This window comes from Falco cherrug, chromosome 7, assembly GCF_023634085.1.
Source record: "Falco cherrug isolate bFalChe1 chromosome 7, bFalChe1.pri, whole genome shotgun sequence".
In the NCBI taxonomy this organism is placed as follows: Eukaryota; Metazoa; Chordata; class Aves; order Falconiformes; family Falconidae; genus Falco; species Falco cherrug.
The window spans coordinates 771,708-792,991 of record NC_073703.1 but is presented as its reverse complement, the minus strand read 5'-3'; the positions used below and the strand labels follow the sequence as shown (position 1 = coordinate 792,991).

General features: G+C 57.0%; 2 protein-coding genes across 9 annotated transcripts in view; both read left to right on the top strand.

The window, feature by feature from the left end:
- The first annotated feature begins 1,693 nt into the window (after nt 1-1,693).
- AP3B2 (adaptor related protein complex 3 subunit beta 2) lies at nt 1,694-13,467 on the top strand. Of its 7 annotated transcripts, none has more exons than XM_055717181.1 (28): nt 1,694-1,857; nt 4,052-4,127; nt 4,254-4,328; nt 4,464-4,559; nt 4,651-4,811; nt 4,955-5,021; nt 5,782-5,964; nt 6,083-6,259; nt 6,496-6,593; nt 6,887-6,941; nt 7,095-7,166; nt 7,337-7,399; nt 7,631-7,763; nt 7,846-7,955; nt 8,031-8,207; nt 8,292-8,478; nt 8,580-8,698; nt 8,924-9,035; nt 9,625-9,817; nt 9,892-10,063; nt 10,149-10,203; nt 10,564-10,670; nt 10,782-11,013; nt 11,116-11,200; nt 11,782-11,879; nt 11,995-12,018; nt 12,604-12,742; nt 12,975-13,467. In XM_055717181.1, exons 1-28 carry the CDS (start codon nt 1,745-1,747, stop codon nt 13,123-13,125), a joined length of 3,330 nt encoding a protein of 1,109 aa, XP_055573156.1. In that variant the 5' UTR covers nt 1,694-1,744; the 3' UTR covers nt 13,126-13,467. The 7 variants fall into 7 exon arrangements, with proteins under 7 accessions (XP_055573156.1, XP_055573155.1, XP_055573157.1 ...); XM_055717180.1 differs by having other exon boundaries at nt 6,080-6,259; XM_027802877.2 differs by lacking the exon at nt 1,694-1,857 and adding an exon at nt 2,320-3,429 and having other exon boundaries at nt 6,080-6,259.
- Nucleotides 13,468-14,574: 1,107 nt separating this feature from the next.
- The window catches only part of CPEB1 (cytoplasmic polyadenylation element binding protein 1), a 42,409-nt gene continuing 35,699 nt past the window's right edge, over nt 14,575-21,284 (top strand). For both annotated transcript variants that reach the window (XM_055717202.1, XM_055717201.1), the window contains exons 1-2: nt 14,575-14,684; nt 20,276-20,453. In XM_055717202.1, the coding sequence (XP_055573177.1) occupies nt 14,670-14,684; nt 20,276-20,453 (193 nt within the window). In that variant the 5' untranslated portion in view covers nt 14,575-14,669. The remainder of the gene's footprint in view (nt 14,685-20,275; nt 20,454-21,284) is intronic.

Genomic DNA, 21,284 nt, shown 5'->3' with positions numbered 1-21,284 from the left:
GCCGGCACCTGCCAGCCCACCACCCCTGCTGCATTTCCCACAGCCCCTGGCAGAGGTGCCAGCAGCCCAGCTCTGTCACCAGCGCCATCCCAGAGAAAACAATGCTAAGTAGCAGCAGCTGGCAAGGTTACTCCCATCTCTGCACCCCATTGCAGGCAGCCGTCATTGCACCGGGACAGAGAAGGGGGACAATGAACCAGGCTTGTCCTGGGAAGCCTCCAGCTCAGTGAAGCCGGGCGGGACAGGCGTCTTTTGCCCAGGTGAAGCCCTCGCACCCGGCAGGAGCAATCACGAGTAAGTTGTGATGGCAAGGTGGGACCCTGCCCCCTGAGCATGGGCAGGACAGCACAAGCACAGCACTGATGCCCCATTTCTGTTTCTCTCTCCTTGCAGATATCGAGCAGCTTTGTAAGTAGGAGCTTGGTGAGACCTCCACTGGCAGCACGGGGGCCACAAGGAGGTCTGAGACCCCAGCAGGGCCAGGATGCCCAGGATGGCTGTGCAGTCAGGAACAGGTCTCTAGTTGGGCTGAAGTCCCTAAACGGGGCTGGGGTCTCTGAGAGCCCTGTGGGGTCCCCAAAAAGGACTGAGGTCTCCAAAGAGGGCTGGGGTCCTCAGGAGGGTTGTGAGGTCCCCAGTAAGGCTGGGCTCCAGCTGCCAGTGCTGGTGGGGGCCCATCTGCACCAGGCAGGCAGGACAGCGGGGGGGGGGGACCATTCTGGGGGAAGAAGGGCAGGTCCTTTCTGCTTGCTGAAGCTTGATTGCCATGCATTAATTAGATGCTTTATCAAATTTTGCTATCCAAAATGTGCCCATTTTCCGTGGCTGCCTCACCGCTGTGTGATAGGCTGAGCGAGCGGCCTGGCAGGCAGACAGCCTCATGGGGTGGGCAGCTGTGGGGGACAGGAACAGCTGAAATGCCCACCAGGATCAGTAATTAATGGTGAAAAAGGTAATAACAATAATAATTATTGATGTTACTCTTATAATAATATTTATAATAATAATTGCTATTATTTAATACAGTATGTAATATGTCATATATATCATATAGGGTAAAATGTAGAATATATAATATGATAGAATATAGAATATAGAGTATGATTAATATAACCAACATAATATAGCGTAGTATAACATATATATAACATATGGCACATATTGTATCATCTAGAATGTAGATTGTAGAATGTAGAATGGATTAAGTATGATATAGTATGATAGACTATAGAATATATAATAGAATTAATATAATCTGTAATATAATGTAATGTAATACTAACATAGTCTACAGTACGTAGCATATAATATATAGTATGTAATGTATACTACCTAACGTATTCTGTACGAAAAATAGAATGTAATGTAACATGACATATGTTGTGATATAATATGCTTGAATACGATAGCATATAGATAGCATATATTAAAATGTAACTATGTACAGCTGTACAGTGTCTGATGATACCTGTGAGATACACACCACACAGCCAGCCCCGAGCGCTGCCGCTGCCCCAGTCCCGAGCTGCGCACCCCCCGCCCCGCTGCCGGGCACCCCAGGCTGCGCGGGGCCGGGGACCCCTCCGAGGCCGCAAAGCCCCCCGCTGGGGGCGCGGGCGGGGCCGCCGGGGGGCGGGGGGGGGGCGCCGGGTGGGCGGGGGGCCGCCGGGGCGGTTCCCGGCCCCACATCACGCTGACATCAGTCCCGGCATCCCGCCGGCCGCATCCCGGCGCATCCCGCGCCATGGCGGCCAGCCCGGCCTACGGGGAGGAGAAGGGGGGCTCCTCCAGCCTGGGGGAGCCCGAGTACGGCCACGACCCCGCCAGCGGCGGCATCTTCTCCTCCGACTACAAGAGGTGGGGACGGCGGCGGGGCCGGGGGACAAGGGCCGAGCCTGGCCGGGTGGCCGCCACCGTGGGCCTCGGCCGCCGGCCCCGCCGGGGATGTGGTACCCGACCGGGGGGGGGGACAGGGATGAGGACGGGGCAGGGGATGAGGGGATGCAGGCACGCCGCCGCCGCTGCAGGTTGCAAAGGCCAGGGAAGGTTTGGGGGGAGACCTGCAGGGTGCCAGAGATGGGGGTGGGGGGGGGGGGTGGGGGGGGGCGTGGGGCGGGTGATGAACGGGAACCCCCACCCCTGGGCTGGGGGTGCCCTGAGCACATCGAACCTACCCGGGGCTCTGCTGACTCCCACGGCTCTCGCGGGGTCCCCGGGTGATGGCACCTGCCACCAGGTGCCCAGTTTGAGGGGGAGGGGGGGGAGGGCTGAAAAATGTCACCCCTGTGTGGGGCAGGCTGCTGGGGCAGGGGGGGAGACAGGGATGCAGAGGAAGGTGGGGGGGATCTCTGCAGAGCTGCAGGAATATGGGGGTCCCTTTGTCCCCCCAGCCTTGGCAGTGTCCCCCATTCTTGATGTGTCCCCCACCCTGACCTGCTGGCAGTGTCCCGCCATCCATTACCGCCTGATCGTGATCCCCAGACTGGCAGTGACATACACCCCAGCCCTGCCCACCGGCAGTGTCCCCAAGTCCAGCGGTGTCCCCCATACATGACCCGCTGGCAGTGTCCCCCAGCCTGGCAGTGTTCCCCTGTCCCTACATCTGACAGCGTCCCCTGACCCTAACCCCCACTGGCAGTGTCCACCAGTCTGGCAGTGTCCCTCCAGCCCTGACCTGCCCTCAGTGTCCCCCAGTCTGGCAGTATCCCGGCATCCCTGCCCCTCTGGCAGTGTCCCCTGATTCATGACCTGCTGGCAGTGTCCCCCAGTCTGGCAGTGTCCCCCCCATCCCTGACACCCTGGCACTATCCCCATCAACTGCATGCTGCCCTTTGCCAGAGCCCATCCCCTTGCAGCCACACCAGATCTGTCACTGTCCCTATGAGCTGTGCACGGTACATGGAGCAAGAGAAATGGCCCCGAAGTGCCACCCCACCACCTAGGTGGGTGTCCCATCATGATGGGGGGTCCCTGGCCAGGACTGAGCCACTCAAAGCACCCGGGGAAGGAGCTCCCTGCAATGTCCCTAAGTCCCACCTGCAGGATGGGGGTCACCTGGGGTGTGGCCTTGTCCACCGGGAAGGGTGTTGCAATCGAGGCTGCAACCCAACCCTAGCATCAGGTTTCAGCCAGCAGCGGCTGGAGGAGGAGCGGGGCCACAGCCCTGCCACTGTCCTCAGGGCCACCACACTCGGCCGAAGCCATGCTGTCCCTGCCTCCAGTGCAGAAGCTGCTGCGGCAGCTACCGGCGGGGACAGCCGGGCAGCCAAAACCACCAGTGGGTGGTGACACGGCTGAGGAGGTGATGAGCCCGGTGCTGGCCACCGAGGCTGGACAACCCACCTGCTACAGCGCTCTGCGAGCTGACGAGCTGCGGCCACTTGCCGGCCCCGAGCCCACAGTGGCCACTGGCACCAGGCCACCATCGCGGTAAGAATTCCCCAAGGACTTCCCTCGGGACCCCCCAGTGATGGTGGCTCTGGACGAGCATTGCCCCATGGATGCCACCCCCAGCTGCTGGGGGTGGACGCAGCCTTGCAGGTCCCCCTGGTTTGGTGGGAACAGATGTCCGTTAGAAAAGTGGACAGTGGTGACAACCAGTCTTGTAAAAGGCTGGTGGCATTTTCCTAGCCCAGGGAGGGGACCAGGGAAGGGCTCTGCATCAGGGCGCACTGGCACATTCACGCCAGTCCCCATGAGGGGACAAGGGACACCCAGACAAGCTGGGCTGGTGGCTGGGATGGAGACAGTGATGAGTGCCTGCTCCCTAGAAAGGAATCTGGGGACATCCTAGGGTGACAACACAGCCAGGCTGGGACAGGGTCCTCATCCCTGCACCCAGGATGGGGACAGAGCTGGGTGCCAGCACTGCGCCGGTCCCTCCGACTCGTCTTTCACCTGGCTGTAACCCAGTTCCTGTCCCCATAAATATTGCATGGCAAAGGGTCATGTTGCCAGCCTGGTAGCCAGGCTGGGAGAAAAAAAAAAGACTAAAAATGGTTACAAACAGCTAAAATTGGAAAATGGGAATTTTTTCCCTGGTGCGGTACAGGCATGATGACCTCAAGGAGATGCTTGATAGCAACAAGGATTCGCTCAAGCTGGAGGCCATGAAGAGGATCGTGGCGGTGGGTGTTGCTGCCACCGGTGGGGACCACTGCCGGTGCCAAGCCATGCCGTGCTGAGCCGTGCCATGTTACACTGTGCTGTGCTGTGCCAGCTGCCTGGTGTCATGCTGCTCCTTTACTCCCCAGATGATTGCACGGGGTAAAAACGCCTCTGACCTCTTCCCAGCCGTGGTGAAAAATGTTGCCTGCAAGAACATTGAGGTGAGGAAGGTCTTGGGTGGCCCTGGTGGCATCCATGGGTGTCCCCAGGGTGTGGCACCTCCCTTGCAGGAGGGTTTTAGGGATGGGCTGGGTTTTGGAGGCCTCTGAGGTTACCCCACCATCTTCACCCCACAGGTAAAGAAGCTGGTGTATGTCTACCTGGTGCGCTATGCAGAGGAGCAGCAGGATCTGGCCCTGCTCTCCATCTCCACCTTCCAGCGAGGACTCAAGGTGGGCTGGTTTGGGGACCCTGGGGATGTGTCTGGGGAGGGGCATTGGGTCCCCCACAGCTGTGCTGCAGCGCCCTGCATGTCTCTGCCAGGACCCCAACCAGCTGATCCGTGCCAGTGCCCTGCGGGTCCTCTCCAGCATCCGTGTGCCCATCATCGTGCCCATCATGATGCTGGCCATCAAGGAGGCTGCCTCAGACATGTCCCCATATGTGCGCAAGACAGCTGCCCATGCTATCCCCAAGCTGTACAGGTAATGGGGGGGCTCAGCTGCTAAATTCTGGGGGTACCAGTAAAGGTGCAGTGCTGGGGTCTCAGCTGCTTGGTGCAGTCAGAGACAGGCAGGGATGGAGGGGAGTTTGGTCCAACCACACGTGCTCTGCTCTTCCCTTGCAGCCTTGACTCAGACCAGAAGGACCAGCTCATTGAAGTGATTGAGAAGCTGCTAGCGGACAAGACCACAGTGAGTAGGGTACTCCGTCTCCCCTGCCCTAAATCTGGGGGTCCTGTCCTCATGGGGATGCAGATGTCCCCACCAAATTGGTGTCCTTGTGCAGCCATCCATGCAGAGCGGGCATCCTTGCAGTGATGCTGCTGTCCCCACCAAGCCAGGATCCTCATGGGGATGCTACTGTCCCCACTGATATGGCATCCTCATGGCAATGCAGCCATCCCTGCAGGGCTGGCATCCTCACAGAGATGCCATCATCTCCACTGATCCAACATCCACGCCACGATGCAGCCATCCCCAGAGCCAACATCTTTGTGGGGATGTCACTGTCCACACCAAGCCAGCATCTTCTTGAGGATGCCACCATCCCCACTGATCCAGCGTCTTCACAGGGATGCAAACATTTCCACCAAATTGGCATTCTCACAGGAATGCAGCCATCCCTGCAGAGTTGTCCTTGTGGGGTGCTGCTGTCCCCAAGGGGCCAACATCTCATGGGGAATCCCAACATCTCCACTGAGCCGGCATCCCCATGAGGAAACCACCATCCCCACCAAACCAGCATCCTCACAGGGATGCCACTCTCCCCACCCAGCTGGCATCCTCATAGAGATACAGCCACCCCTGACAAACCAGCTTCCTTGTGTGGATGCCACTGTGCCCACTGACTGAGCATCCCTGCAGGGATGCAGCCACCCCTACTGAGCCATCATCCTCACAGAGATGCCACCATCCCCAACAAAAAAAAGCGCTCTGGGCTTTCCCTCCCCAGCTGGTGGCCGGCAGCGTGGTGATGGCATTTGAGGAGGTCTGCCCAGAGCGCATTGACCTCATCCACAAGAACTACCGCAAGCTCTGCAACCTGCTTATCGATGTGGAGGAGTGGGGGCAGGTGGTCATCATCAACATGCTGACCCGCTATGCGCGCACCCAGTTCCTCAGCCCCAACCAGAACGTGAGTGTGGGAGCCTCAGAGAGCCCCTGGAGCCTCAGGGTGCCCCGGGAGCCCTCAGGGAGGTGGGGGTAAAGGGGGGTGCTGTTGAGGGGGTGCAAGGCATCTCACCTACCAGCAGGAGTCTTTGCTGGAGGAGAGCACCGAGAAGGCTTTCTATGGCTCTGAGGAGGAGGATGCCAAGGACGCTAAGGCAGAGGCGGCCTCAATGGCCAAGCGCAAGCCCTACGTCATGGACCCTGACCACCGCCTGCTCCTGCGCAACACCAAGCCCCTGCTGCAGAGCCGCAATGCTGCGGTGAGTCCCCCACTCCAGCCCTGTCCATCCCCTGAGGCCACCGGTGGTGTCCATCAGCCTGGGCTCATGATGTCCCCATCAGCCAAGAAGCCATCAGGGTGCTTGAGAGACACCCAAGGATGGGCATCCTCAGGGTCAGGCTTCCTCCAGGTGCTGCTGAGTGGGACTCTGGGGGACACAGCCATCCCTTGGGGTATCCCGTGCCTACCAGAAGACACTCAGGTGTGTCCCCACAGGTGGTGATGGCTGTGGCACAGCTCTACTTCCACCTGGCACCCAAAGCAGAGGTTGGTGTCATCGCCAAGGCGCTGGTGCGGCTCCTGCGAAGTCACAGGTCTGTGGCACCTGGGTGGTGGTCATCCCCTACCCCGCCACCCTGGTTGGTGGGGCCCAGGGGGAGCCCCAAGACCCTGGGAGAGATCCCCAAAAAGCCGATCCCCACAAGGATGTCAGGTTGGGGCAAACTGCCAAAAAACCCTGGCTTTTTGGCCCGGCCCAGTCCAGACATGGAGTGGCAGCATCATGGTGGCACCGGCCTGGTGGTGGGTCCTGCCCCATGTTCACAGGAACTTGCTGGGTGGGTCTGGCCCTGCCCCACTGATGGTGGTTCCCTCTTTGTTCCCACAGCGAGGTGCAGTATGTTGTGCTACAGAACGTGGCCACCATGTCTATCAAACGGCGGGTGAGTCTCAGACTTGGTGTGGGAGGACTTATCCCTGTTGACTCTGGAGCAGAATGAGGGGTAGCCAGCAGGATCACCAGGGCCAGTTGCCTGCAGGTGGCCTCAAAGAGTGGGGGACAGGGACAGCACTAATACTGCTGGCTCTGCATGCAGGGGATGTTTGAACCCTACCTGAAGAGCTTCTACATTCGCTCCACAGACCCCACGCAGATCAAGATCCTCAAGGTGAGGTGGAAAAACCTGGCAGAACCCATCACTGGTGGCTTTGAGTCTTCATGTACCCCTGCCCTGTGGGGCAGCTGTCCTCTGTGCCCTGTTCGCAACAGGAGAACAGCAAGGACCTGGTGCCCTGGCACCATGCCCTCATGTTGCCCATCTCTTGCTCTTTCCTGCAGCTGGAGGTCCTCACCAACCTGGCCAATGAGACCAACATCTCCACCATCCTGCGGGAGTTCCAGGTATGGCATGGCCATACTGAGGCCACCAGGGTGCCACCCTAGCATGGCTCTGAGTGCCAAAACACCACCATGGAGGGGACAGAGGAGAGTCCCACCTGGAGGAGTGGGCTGAGGCCCACCCAATCCCATGGGTGGCTCCAAAGAGTCCCAATGTGTGACCACCACATGGGGGAATGCCCAGCACTGGCATGTGGATGACATGTCATGTGTCCCCCTGCCATGCCCGCACAGACCTACATCCGCAGCATGGACAAGGACTTCGTGGCAGCAACCATCCAAGCCATCGGGCGCTGTGCCACCAACATTGGGAAGGTACGGGACACCTGCCTCAACGGACTGGTCCAGCTCCTCTCCAACCGGGACGGTGAGTACATGCAGTGGGAGTGAATCAGGGGCTCCATCACTCTCAGGGAAGGACCCCACTGAGGCCAGGCCTCTGCCTGCAGAGCTGGTGGTGGCTGAATCTGTGGTGGTCATCAAAAAGCTGCTGCAGATGCAGCCAGCCCAGCACAGTGAGATCATCAAGCACATGGCCAAGCTCACCGACAACATCCAGGTGGGTCAGGGTGCTGTGTGGCCCACAGGACCAGGGGAGTGGCAGCATTGCCATATGCCTGGGGACGTTTTGCAGGTGCCGATGGCGCGGGCCAGCATCTTGTGGCTCATCGGTGAGTACTGCGAGCACGTGCCCAAGATCGCGCCCGATGTGCTGCGCAAGATGGCCAAGTCCTTCACCAATGAGGAGGACATCGTCAAGTTGCAGGTCATCAACTTGGCAGCTAAGCTCTACCTGACCAACTCCAAGCAGGTACCTGGGACATCACCCAACAGCAAGCTTCAGTTTCCCTACCAGGGAGGGAGAGGCTGGCGCTGAGCATGTTCTCTGGCACAGAGCAAGCTGCTGACCCAGTACGTCCTCAATTTGGCCAAGTATGACCAGAATTATGACATCCGTGACCGGGCTCGCTTCATCCGCCAGCTCATTGTGCCCACCGAGAAGAGCGGGGCCCTCAACAAATATGCCAAGAAGCTCTTCCTGGCCCAAAAACCTGCTCCCATCTTGGAGTCCTCCTTCAAAGGTACCCACTCCTGGTCACAGGGCATGGGGACACAGGGCCAGCTGTCACCATGGTGCTGCATGGCTGTCCATGAGCTGCTGCCACCTCTTACCCCGCTATAGATCGGGACCATTTCCAGCTGGGCTCCCTGTCCCACCTGCTCAACGCTAAGGCTGTGGGCTACCAGGAACTGCCTGACTGGCCAGATGAGGCCCCTGACCCCTCTGTGAGGAATGTGGAGGTGCGTGGAGCACCCCAGGGTGCTGGGGGGCATGGGGTGGCCAAGGGGGGGTCATTATCTCAAGGTCTTAGGAGAGCGTCAGAAGGTGCCCAGATGCTGCTCAGCTGCCCCATGTCCCCTCTCTGGTGCCCACACATCTTCTTGGGGACAGGAGGGGACAAGGGCTGCTGTTTGGGCCCCCCACCCATGAGCAATGGCCCCACTCCATCAGCCCTGTGTCGGCAGGTTCCTGAGTGGACCAAGTGCACCAGCCGGGAGAAAAGGAAGGAGAAGGTGGAAAAACCTTTCTACTCTGACTCAGAGGGCGAGTCAGGGCCCACGGAGTCGGCAGACAGTGGTGAGGACCCGGTGGCACAGCAGGGCATGGGGCAGGTGCCACTGTGGTGGGGCATTGGGCAGGGGTCACTGTGGCAGGGACATTGGGCAGGTGCCACCACAGTGGGGCATGGGGCAGGAGCCACCATAATGAGGCATCAGTTGAGGGACAACATGGTGGGGCATAAGGCAGCAGCCACCACAGTGGGGCACCAGGCAGGTGCCACAATGGTGGGGCTTCGGGCAGGGGACACTGCAGTAGGGACATCCCATCATGGTGGGGATGTGGCAGGGGGATGTGGGGATGCAGGGATGCAGTGGGATGAAGCGGAAAGATGCAGGGGAGCATCCCCACTGGGATGCAAGGACATGGTGGGATGCAGTGGGAGGAGGTGGGGATGCAGCAGGATGCAGTGGGAGGCAGCAGAAGGTGCTGGGATGCAGCGGGAAGCTGTAAGAGGATGTGAGGATGTAGCAGGAGGATGCAGTGATGCAGTGGGAGGATGCAGTGGGGATGCAGCAGCAGGTGTGGGCATGCAGTGGGATGTAGTGGGACACAGCAGGGAGCTGTGGGGGAAAGCAGCAGCAGGGCTGAACCATGCCCCCTGCAGAGCCTGAGTCCGTCAGCGAGGAGAGCAGCAGCAGCAGCAGCTCCAGCAACTCCAGCTCCGGCAGTGAGGAGGAGGAGGAAGAGGAGGAGGAAGGCAGTGGGGAGCAATCAGAGGACAAGGAGGAGGAAGAGAAGAGGCCAAAGAGGAAGGAGAAGGAAAGCTCCCAGAAGGCAGCCCCGGGGAGCGTGGGCAGGTACCCCCTGGGAAGGCAGGGTGCCCCTGGCCAAACCCCCACCCCAGACCCCCTGAGCCAGGCTCTCCCCACAGCCCCAGTGAGGAAGAGGAGGAAGAGGAGGAGGGGGCAAAGAAGGCCAAGAAGAAGCCACCACAGGGGAGGAAGGGCCGTGCTGAGACCTCGTCAGAGGAGGCCAGTGCCTCCGAGAGCAGTTCCTCTGGCTCCGACTCTGGTTCTGAAGCAGAGGCCAAGCGGAGGAAGGCGGTGAGGGCCAGGTCGTGCTGGGACCAACACGGGTACACCCAGACCCCCCCATTCACATCCCCCTGATCTCTCTGCCCCCTTGCAGCCCCCCAGCAACAGGGCTGGCCCCAAGGAGATCTCCCTGCTCGACCTGGATGACTGTGAGTGGCTGCCCAGGGTAGGAGGGACGGCTGTCATGGTGGTGCTGGGGAAACTGAGGCACAGGCACCTGCCCTGGTGGGGTCAGGGCCCCGCAGGTCCTTTGAGAGCTGCGGAGTTGGGACAGGGACCAGTGGGGTGAGTGGTCCTTGTCCCTGGAGGATGGCTGTGGGGACAGGTGGCTGTGCCAGCAGGGCTGTCCCTCTTGGGACTGTGCCTGTGGGATTGTCCCCATGGGGCTGTGCCACATGGGCTGTCTCCATGTGGCTGTCCCATGGGCTATGCCACTGAGGTTGTCCCCATGGGAGGCTCATCAGAGCTCTGTTAACCCTTTCCTCCCCCTACCCCTCCCCACCCCACAGTCACCCCCGCTCCTCCCCAGCCCATCCCCTCCAGCAGCGTCGTCTCCACCAGCCTGGTGACTGACCTGGAGGGCCTCACGCTCACTGACACCTCCCTGGCACCCACTGTAAGTGTCCCCCATGCCCTTCCCAGGGGGGGTCCCGGGACACCTGCCACCCGCTGGGGCCGCACAGGGTAGTGTGTTGGCAGCCCACAGCAGTCCCTTGGTCCCTTGCAGCTGCTAAGCCCGGCGTTCGGCGCAGTGAGGACCTACGAGCTGCTGCACCGCATGGCGGGTGAGGGGCTCTCGGTTGAGTACTGCTTCAGCCGCCGCCCCTTCCCAGGGGACCCCCACATGGTGGCCGTCCAGATCCAGATCTCCAACAACACTGATGCCGAGGTGAAGAACCTGCGGGTCAGCGAGCCCAAGCCACTCTCTGGCATGCGAATCCAAGAGTTCCCCGAGATCGGTATGGCACGGCACGGCACAGCTGTGATGCTGCAGGGGGGATGGGGACAGGGGTTGGCTGGTGGAGGGGACATGGGATGCAGTGGCAGCCCTGTGGTTTCAGAGCACCTGGCGCCTGGGGACACGGCCAGTGTGGTGATGGGCATCGACTTCTGCGACTCCACCCAGGCGGCCAACTTCCAGCTGTGGTGAGTGCCCAGTGCCGGGCAGGACAGGACAGGTGTCCCAGGGGGTGGGGTATGGGTGATCCAGGGGTGGGGAAAGTGGGATAGACACCAGCATCCCTCAGAGGGACATGGAGCAGCAGGGGACAGGTGACAGCTGGACAGGGCATGGGGTAGCCCAGAGGACAGGGGACAAAGGACAGTGTATGGGGTGCTCCAGGTCATTGGGGACAGCCAGACAAGTACCAACATCCTTCCAGGGGACAAAAGATGGCAGGAGAGGGCATGGGGTGCCCCAGGGGACGGTGGGGCAGAGTCCCTCCAGGGGATGGGGGACAGCAGGACAGGTACCAGGGTCCTTCCAGGGGAGGGGGGACACTGGGATGGATGCTGGTTATTTGGGGACAGCAGGAAAGGCACTGGGCTCCTGGCAGGGGACAAGGACAAGCCGCCCCAGGTCCAGCCTGATGGGTTCCCCCTATTCCCAAGACCTCTTGCACCTCAGTTTCCCTCCAGCCACACCTTGCTCAGAGCAGGAACGGGAAGTGGGACACGGTGGAGGGGCATTTTGAGCACATGCCCCCCTCACCCACCTGTCTCCCCAGCACCCACACGCGCCACTTCTACGTCTCCATCCAGCCGCCTGTTGGGGAGCTCATGGCCCCGGTCTTCATGAGCGAGAATGAGTTCAAGAAGGAGCAGGGTGAGTCGGGGACAGGGACAGGAACAGGGACATGGCAGCGCACGGGTACCCATGACCCCAGTGCCGACACTCACGCCCCATTTTGTCCCCTCTGCCGCCCTCGCCGTGGCCCTAGACCACCTCACACGGCTGGGTGAGGGTAAGTGGCCACTTGGCAGGCCCCTAGACTAGCTCTGCTCCCTTCACCCCCCTCCTGCGCCCTGCAGCCTGCTGGTTGGGGTGGCCACCCTGGTGCCAGGGTGGCCCCACCAGCTCCCTGCACAGCGTGGAGGGTTCATGCCACCCCTGGCGCTCCCAGCACCATGTCTGGTGAGTGATGAGGACACCCTTGCCCTGCATCCCTGTGCTCCTGGAGCAGCAGCATCCCCACCCTGGCTCTACGGATGGGCATCTGCACTGTGCAGTGGGTGCTCTGTGCCCTGAAGCACCCAGCCCCATCGCTGCCAGTGACCGGAGTCCATCCCCAGGGATGTGGTTGTTGCCATGGGGCAGGGACGCAGCGACAAGGCCAGCAAGGGTTGTGGAAAAAGGATTTTCTCAAATCAGTCTCTGCTGAGCTGGAGAGAAGCAAGCAGGACCGCCAGTTCAGGATGTCAAGGGACCCAGACACAGGGAACTGGGGGCTGGAGGGGCTTGGTTTGGGGACAGCAAAACAGGGCCCAGCAGAGACACGGCCACTGGGTGCCTGGCCGGAGATGAGCAGGTCCTCTGCTGCCTGCTTCAGGGAAGCTGACAGGCATGAGCGAGATCACAGAGAAGCTGACGCTGCCCGAGAAATGCCAGAGTGACCACGCCATCGTCCAGCAAGTGACCTCGGCTGCCAACGTGGGCCGTGTGCCCTGCGGTGCCGACAACGAGTACAGGTAGCTGGACCCCCACACCAGGACCAGGAAGGTGCTGTCACCTCTCTGGTCCCACCCAAATCACAATGGGAACACTCAGGGCTTCCTTTAGGACAAGGAGCCTGCATGAACCCGCACGTGACAGTGGCCCTGGGTGGCAGATGCCTCCCCAGTCCCCACCAGAGGATCCCCAGGGACAGGAGGGGGACAGGGTGACAGCTCACCCTGAAGCCCTGTGTTCACTGGTGGGCAGGTTCGCGGCGAAGACAGTGACAAGTGGGAGCCTGGTGCTCATCACCCTGGAGCAACGGGAGGGTGCCGCAGCCCAGCTGACTGTCAACAGTGAGAAGATGGTTATCGGCACCATGCTGGTGAAGGACATCATCCAGGCCCTGGCGCAATGACAGCCGGACCCTGCTATACCCATGGCCCTGCCCTCTCTCACCCTTCTGCCCCACACTGCTCCCCAAAACACTCCCTGCACCGATTTCTGCTGGGTTATTCCCTGCCCCAGTCCCCAGAGGGGTGGCAGGCAGCAACCCCCAGGCCAGCTTTGCCACTGGGAGGAAGGAGCAGGATGGGGCGGATGGGATGCAGGATGATGTCCTGCTCAGAGGGGCAGCAGCAGCTCCAGCCCCCATGGGAGCACAGCGTGCATCTAGCCCCCTGCCCCTCGTCACCGTTTCCCAGTGTAACCCCTATTTATTATGGCCAGGATCTCCCAATAAAGCTCTTCTCGAACCTGCTCCATTCCCTCCCCCTCTGCTCTGTGTGCACAGTGGCTGCATCAGCCCCAACCTGCCCCCATGCCAAGCTCTGCCAGCCTTGCTGGGGCAGCGGCAGGAGACACCAGGGGACCAGCCACCCCTTAGGCACCTGGGAACATGTGAGTTCCCTGTGGATGGCAGCTTTTGAAGGAATCCCCCCTGGGTCTCGGTGAAGGGCAGATCTGAGGAGTCCTGGGAAGTTTCCAGCTATTTATTCAAAGCAGTATTGCTCGTGCTTCGTGCTTTGACCACAGAAATACCTGCTAAGTCAGGGCTGAGTCTATTCTGCAGTGTCACTGGAGGGATATCTGGGGACAGCTCTGGGAAGCTTTTCATCTCCAGGGGTGGAGGGGTGAGGGGGAAGGAAATTTGACTCTTAATCAAGATCTCTCCTCCCAGCACGGGTTGGGTGGAATTTAAGAAAGCCAGAGACCCAGCTCTTCTGTTCCAAAACTGCAGCACAGTGGGGAGGCACACCTGGCACTGGAGGAAGAGGATGAGCAAGGGACATGTAGGAAGGTCTGAACCCCAAATTGCCGTGACTCCAACCCCTTCTGCTGCTGCAAAAAGGGTGAGGGGCTGCTTTTTCCAGGGATAAAACCTCCTTTGATTTTTCGATGGGTGAGGAAACACTCTCCAAAGCAGCATCACCACAACCACCCGCTGGGTGTCAAGCGTTTGTTCCCCCTGGGAAAAGTCCACTGCCACAAGCACTGGGGCTGGAGCCACAGCGCTGACCGCTGCCTTGCTCCCAGTTGAGGCTGAAGCTGGGAGCCGGCCACGCTGCCACCACCCCATTGCCCCTGGGGGGGGTCCCATTCCCCTCACGGGGGGGGCGGGCGGCGCCAAGCCTGTGTGTGGATCAATGCCCGCGCTGAAGCGGCCCGGGGGGGCGTCCGCCCGCCGCCGGGCGTCGTCAGGAGAGACCGAGCACCGCCCCTGCGCGGGAAGCAGCGCGCGGCCCCCGCCCCGCGCGGGGCATGCCGGGATAGGGGAGGAGTAATGCGGGGGTGTGCCACGCGGCGGGCGGGCGCCGTGCGCATGCGCCGCGGCCCCTCCCCTCAGCTGCCCCCCTCACACCCCGGCGGGGCGGCGGCCCAGAAAAGCCGGCGGGGCAGGCAGGGCCACCCGCTGCTGTCGCTTCCCTCCGCTCCGGGACCCGCCTGCCCGCAGCGCCGCCCATGGCCTTCCCGCCGGTGAGGGGGCAGCAGGCGGGACACGTGCCGGCCGGCCCGGCGCCTCACGGAGCCGAAGGCGGAGGGAGGGGAGGGGAGAGGCGGCGCGCGCGGCCCCTTTGAGGCCGCCCTGTCACGTGGTTTCACACGTTGGCAGCGGTCGGGGGAGGGGGAGCGGTGCTGAGGTGATTTCCCGCCCTTCCGCCGTGCCCGGCCGTCCAGCGGGGATGGCGCCTTCTCGCGGGATCCTCCTTCCCTTAACGGAGCGGTGGAGCCCGGCCGGGGGCGGCTCAGCCTCCGCTCGCCCCCTTACCCCCCCCCCTCGGCCCCGAGGCCGGGCTCCGCTGCTGAGTGAGGCCCCGAGGGGGCGAGGGTCTCTAAGCGAGTTTCGCCTGGGGGAGCTCATCACCTGGCTCGTGCGGTCTCCAGCGCTGGAGCCGGTACTGGAGGAAGCCCAGTGGTTGCAGCCCAAAGTGGTGCCTGTGTTTGCCCGCGTCCCAGGTTATCGGGGGGGTGAAGCTGAGCTGAAGGTGCTGAGATCTGCTTTGTGATAGTGGGGCATGTTTTTGCTTAAGTGGGAGCTTGTGGTCTTGCAAGTGGTAGTTCTGAGTGTTTCTAAACTGTCTCTTTGGCATACAAAGTGAATGGAGCTGCTTTTTTTAGTCCTAAACCAGCCGACTGCAAGCTCCATGTTGTAAGGCTGGCTTTTCTTGGTGACCCAAGAGACTTGGTCCCTAAGTGTGCTGTATGGGCAAAGACAAGAGAAGACTCTTAAAACCAAGTTCTTTTTTCTTTTTTTTTTTTTTAGCCTCCAGCTAAAACCAATTAACGGTCGTTGTGGCTGCTTTTGTGGTAGTCTTAACTGCGTGTGCCGGCAGCTGGAGCGTTGGTAAGGGGCTCTAGCTAGAGCTGTGCAAAGGGTGGGAGCTGTGTTTGCTGATCGGGATCCCTTTGCTTTGCTGTAGTTTATCTTAACAGGAATAGTTTCTCTAAACCAACTAAAACCTTATTCTGTGTTGGTAATGTGCTGAAGTAGGTAGCTGTGATACTGCTTGTTTCCAAAGCTGCTTGAGTGATAGCTTAAAAATGTTTTGTTCCCCCCAAATGGCAAAAAGTAGGTGCATTGACAGGGAAACTTAATTAAAAACAGGCAGCTCGGCAAAATTGGTGGTGCTCTGAAGGCAGTGCTTCCCTTGTAAGATAATACCATTAAAATCCCTTCCAGTCTTGATTCCAGACAGGTGTGTTCAAGACCCCATCCACGCAGTAAACTGTGGGAGAGCTGGGTAAGCTTGGCCTTGCTGATGGTGAGAAAGCTGATACAGCCTAGCCTAACCCTGTTTGTGGTGGCTGGGGCGTGCAAGCTTGTTGCTTTGTTAGTGCTGTTGCTTGGTAGGAACAGTTAAAGTAATACTGCCCTTCATATTGCTGTAGCTGACTTCAGCTTGGGAAGCAAAACATACCTATAAAAAAAGGGCTTTTAGAGCTACCTTTCATCAGAGTATAGAACCATCTTGGTTTGATTATGTTGACACTGACACCATTTTAACAGCACCTTAAACTTTGAATTTTGTCTCAGGATTCAAGGCCCTCTTGGCTGTAGCTACAGTGCTGAGAACCCCTTTGGACGTCGGTGTGGTGCTGCCCCAGTGGGATTTCTACAAAAGACTTAAAAAGCAAGGGTTGAATTTTATCTGAGGTAGACGAGCCTCATCCCCTCCAGAGTTTCCCCAGGAGCTAATGCACATCTCTTCCATACTGACGGCTGAGCTGTTTAATGACTTCCCTAAGGATTAGGATATCCTAATCCTGTGACAGTGCTGTTGTGATGCTGGGGGTTCTGCCTAGCCCTGGGATTTCATTATCTGTAGGTTTGCTACAGGTGTGTCTGCCTCAGGGCTGTGGAGAGGTGCCTTTATTTCCCCTTACCCTGGACATCTTTTGGTGGTGTTTGCTGCTGCACTAGTGTATGTCGTTCCACTGACTGAGCTGCTGCAGGCTGTGTTTGTGTCTCTGGAGTGGGAGCTCCTGCAGGTAAACAGCAGGCTGCAGCTGTGGGGTTTGCTTAGGGCTGATGGCATGGGAACTCCAGAGACCTGACCAGTCACTGTGCATTGGCTGCAGGCTTCTCAATGCAGAGACAGTACACAAGAGCTATCTACCATGGTGGTAAGGTTCATTGCTTGTCTTTCTGTTACTCTGGGGGAGTGGAAGCTCCTTTTATTTCAAGTCAAGCGTGGCACTCCCAGTGTCTTTTGTTTTGAGTGCTGGAGGTGCCTGGAGCCTCACAGTGCCCTCCTTGAGGGAGTGTCCTGGGAATGCATCCTCATGCTTGGACATGGGATCTTGGCTAAGAGTTTGGCTGAGCCAGGGTAAGATAGACTGTATTCCTGTCTGAGATTCACCTTGCTGTGTCTGTGTGCAATGCTTTTTGGGTCTCTTCACATGTACCACAATGATTTAACCTGAAGCTGCTAAATTGTTTGCTCTGTGTGCCTACTGCAGGGAACTGAATTGCCTTCCTCATTTGTTTCTGATCTAGGAACATCCCTAGAGACTTAGCTCTTAAACGGACACTGGGTGTCTTACCAGGCATCAGGAAGCAGTGTTTGACTCCTGATGACTTTAACTGACCTTTCTGCTGGATCACACTTCTGTATAGATTTGTTTATCCAGTGGCTGCACTGATAAAATGGTGTCCTCTCCTCTGGGTTGGGATTGTGTGCTGTAGCAGGCAAGACTGATGGAGAATGGCTGTTGTTGGGTCCCTGGTTACACCCCAGTGTTTCACACAATGTGCTAGGTCATTGCTGGGGACTGTGGAAGGAGAAGGACCCACCAGTTTCTCCTGGACTGGTGCCTCAGTGGAAGCAGAGGGGATCACCAGCTCTGAGCATGGGCTGTAGCTATAGTTGCTGCTGTGTGGAGGACTTCTAGAGAAGCCTGCAAAGGCAGTGTGTGTTTAACTATTGCAAAATCCTTCAAGATGGAGAATCGAAAGCTAATCCTAGCTGGGCTCAAGAGTGCTCCTTTGCTTGTCTTGGCTTGGGGATGCAAGAGTGGAGCTGGTTGTGGAGAATGCAGCTTCAGGTGTGACATTTCCCTTTGCTTTGGTATAAACTCTGTTGAGACTAAAGGATATGGGCGTATTCTCAGCTACACATTTGCGGACTTTCCACTGGACTGTCCAGGCTGCTGAATCGTTTGGGCCCTGCATGCTTTGAAGACCTGCAGAGCTCTTCTCAAAGGAATATCTTTCTTAGGGGTCCAGGGAGGAGGGCGAGCTTTACCAGGGAAGGTACAGAGATATGACCCACTCCCTGAAAGGGATTGGATGCCAGCTCCTGTGTCCAGGATGCTTGCAGTATTTTTGGGCTATCCTTAACAGTCTTAAGGTTAAATGCTCTGTAAACAGAAGACATTTTTGTGAAAATGCTTTGTCGCTGTACTCTTACTGTTTTCTATTCTTGTTTGTAGCAGAACTGGTGCTGCCAGTTGTGGGAAGCATCAAATGCTAAATGAACAGGAACGGGTCAGGCATTTGCTGCTTGCGTTTATTTTTGTCTTGCTAGCACAAACTTCTAGGGAAAAGCTTTGCCTCCTCCTGCTGTAAGTGGTTCTTTAGCAGTAACGGGAGTAGAATATGGAGTTTCACACTTGTGCCAAAGCAGCCTGATATGGCACTTATTAAAGATGACCGGCAATATTTTCTTAAATTGAGCTTCTGTACTCCTCAGCTGCTTTTTATAAAGATGACTTAAAGCTTTCACTGCCTGTTTCCTCTTGCCTGAAGCTTGTTTTCAGCCCTACCTGTTTTTACACTTGGCTTGTAAATGCTCCTGGTTTGTCCCAGGACCTTATCTGTGGGTCAGCTGAGCCTTTCAATAGATGTTAATAGCCTTAAACGGGCTGAAATCCTGAATCAATTGTTCAGGTTCTGCCTGAAGGCATTGTGTGAGTTGACAGTTCAGTAGCTTTCTCCTGCTGCTTCCAGGACAGTGGATTATTTTTTTTTTTTAGCGACATGGTGGGGGGGAAGCTCTTTGTGGAGAAAACTGTTGGATCAGATGTTATGGCAATAAAACTGCTCAACACGACAGGGTTAGTGGGGGGGAAATGCAAGTCCTATACTTGCTGAGCTAAAGTCCCCATGTCCATGTGAAATTCAGTTTAGACCTGCCTTCTGCCACATCTTTCATATGGGAAAGATCAGTAAGGGATGATTTGAAAGTATAACCAGTTTGGTGCTTCAGGCTTGCTAGTGGGTGAAGCGTTAGGAGAAACATGGGAGAGGTCAGGCCCAAAACTCTTGCAGGATTGCATCCAAAAGGTAGATGTATTAAATGCCTGCATGACAAGTACAAAGGGCTCAATTTAGAGCTGTAGACTTCTGTGTGTCTTGGAGTAGCAGGGGCTTGTGTGCCAACCTTGTTGCTATTCAGTTCTTTGAATTTGTCTCTAACTCTATTTGTTTAATGGTGAGGGTTCTGCTCTGGAGGCCAAGACTGGCAAGCTTGTGCCTTCCTGCTCTTCTCTTTAATGTGGGTCTTAATTGATAGTGATACCATTTGTTCAGCATGTTCAGGAGCAGAGTTCTGCTGCAGTGGCTTTTGGATGGCAAGAAGACCTGCCTTTGGTCCAAAAATGCTGGTTAGAGATTAAGTTGAGCAGCTTCTAGATTGGCAGAGGCTTGAATGTTGTGCAGCTGTGTTGAAACAAGCCTGGATGTGAAAGTGGCTTGCAAGCAGGGTTGGGGGAAGCAACTGTTTTGCTGGTTCTCTGGACCAGCACCAGGAAGCAGGAGGGGTTTGATTTGTTTCATACAGAGGAAGCTTTACAGAAGCTCTGGTTATTTAGGGTGGTCTCAAAACCTTGACTCTAGTAGATCAGTGCTTGTGGAGGGTTGTACTAAAGCAGAGGGCTTGGAGTAACCTGCCTTTGTGGTTAGGAACTGCTACCTAAAGGGAAGATTGGGATTTGCTTCTCTGCCTTTCCAAGGGACACCTCAGGATGCAGGGCTATGTTTGATTAGCTGGGAAGCCATGCTTTTTCTGCAAGCCTGTTTTCTGAAGCAATTGTGTGGCTGCTGACTTGAGCCATTCCAAGATGATGTTCAGAGCTCCCAAACATAGGTGGTAAAGTGAGCCTTGCTCTCTGCTGTTGTGCACAGGAGTTTCTTGTGGTGGCTGCCTTGACCATGAGCATCCTCCTTGTTCCTCAGTGTCAGGAGGCTGATTCTGGGGGGAAGGTGCATGCCTCTGTTAATCAGATATCTACTTCAGTGTTGTGATGTGGAGAAAAGCAGTAGGGGAGCTTGTGCTGGCAACCAAACTAGATTGGGTGATGTGGCTATTAGTCTAAGGTTCATACTAGCTGTGGTGCACCAGTACCTGTTTGTGACTGGGGCAGTTCTGGTCTGATGTGCTGTGCTGACAAATTGCTGACCCGTTTGCTTAACTGTTTCTTTAATGCCAAGAATTGTACTTGAGTGTTGCTAAGACCTGGAGCTAAAGCTAATCTGAGTATTGGAGGCAATCCAGACTTTCAACAATGTGTTGAAAGCAGAGTGGTGAGTACTAGTCTGTTTAACATGAATACTTCTTTTTTACCAGAAAGAAGATACTGGGAGGAGTGTAAAAGACTGCAGGGATAGCCTGGATGCCCCTGCACTTTCCACTTGCAGCAATGCAGATATATTCCGCCGAATAAATGCAATGTTGGACAACTCTTTGGATTTCAGTGGAGTCTGTACCACGCCTGTCACAAAGAGCAAACGTGATGTCCTGCCAGGTAACATGTTTGGCTGGGTTAAAGGTGAGCTTTTGCGGGTCTGGGGCTGATGGAAGGCAGGAGTTGCTTGGTGGGACCTGACGAACATGTGGTGGTATAGTCCTCAGTGGTGTGGTAGTGTGCGTGTGATCGTAGAGGTGCTTGGAGTCAGGGTTTGTGTTCTTCTGGTACTGGAGGCTTTGTTTCTGTGCCTGAAATGGATAATCCAGATATTCCCTGGCAGTGTGGAGGTTCTGGGGAAGGCTTGCTTAAGCTCCTTGTGATGCTGTGGGTCGCTGTGTGGGCAAGATGTGAGCTCTTGCTGCCTGACCTGCCAGCTTCTGGTGTAGATAGTTCCAGCAGGCTCCTCTAGCCTGCCTCTGCTGGATGCAGGATCAATCTGTTGATGGTTAGTATGTCTGACTTGCTGCGTGTGTTGAAAATGTAAAAGAATTTTGAATAACTGTGTTTGCTACAGGTCAGTTAATTGTGTATGTCAGAGCACAGCAAAGCAGTACATGTAGGTGAAGACTTTCTTGCAAAGCAAGCTTGGTATTATGAAATCAGTGCTGCAAGTTCTTGCTTCCCACAGGCTGAGGGGAGTGGGCATAGTCTGCTGTCTTGCACTTGATGTGCCTCAAAACAGAAGGCTCTGTGCCAAAGTAAAGAGTGTTGGGTCCAGTCTTATTTTTATGCCAGTGAAGGACATGCTTTTGTCCCTTTACAGTAGGCAATATCTGCCAGTAAATATACCTGCCTGATGTTCCTCTTGCCAGTGTACTCCTATGCAGTGGTATTTGTGCCAAGGATTTGGACACTTGAATTGCTGTTGCTCCTCCAGCCTCTGAATTA

Bases quoted from the DNA above. Each gene is read 5' to 3' on its own strand.
- AP3B2 (XM_027802877.2), top strand. From the start codon at position 3,203: ATGCTGTCCCTGCCTCCAGTGCAGAAGCTGCTGCGGCAGCTACCGGCG. The intron at 4,560-4,650 runs GTGGGCTGGTTT...TGTCTCTGCCAG, and splicing joins CCTTCCAGCGAGGACTCAAG to GACCCCAACCAGCTGATCCG. The intron at 9,036-9,624 runs GTGAGGACCCGG...TGCCCCCTGCAG, and splicing joins CACGGAGTCGGCAGACAGTG to AGCCTGAGTCCGTCAGCGAG.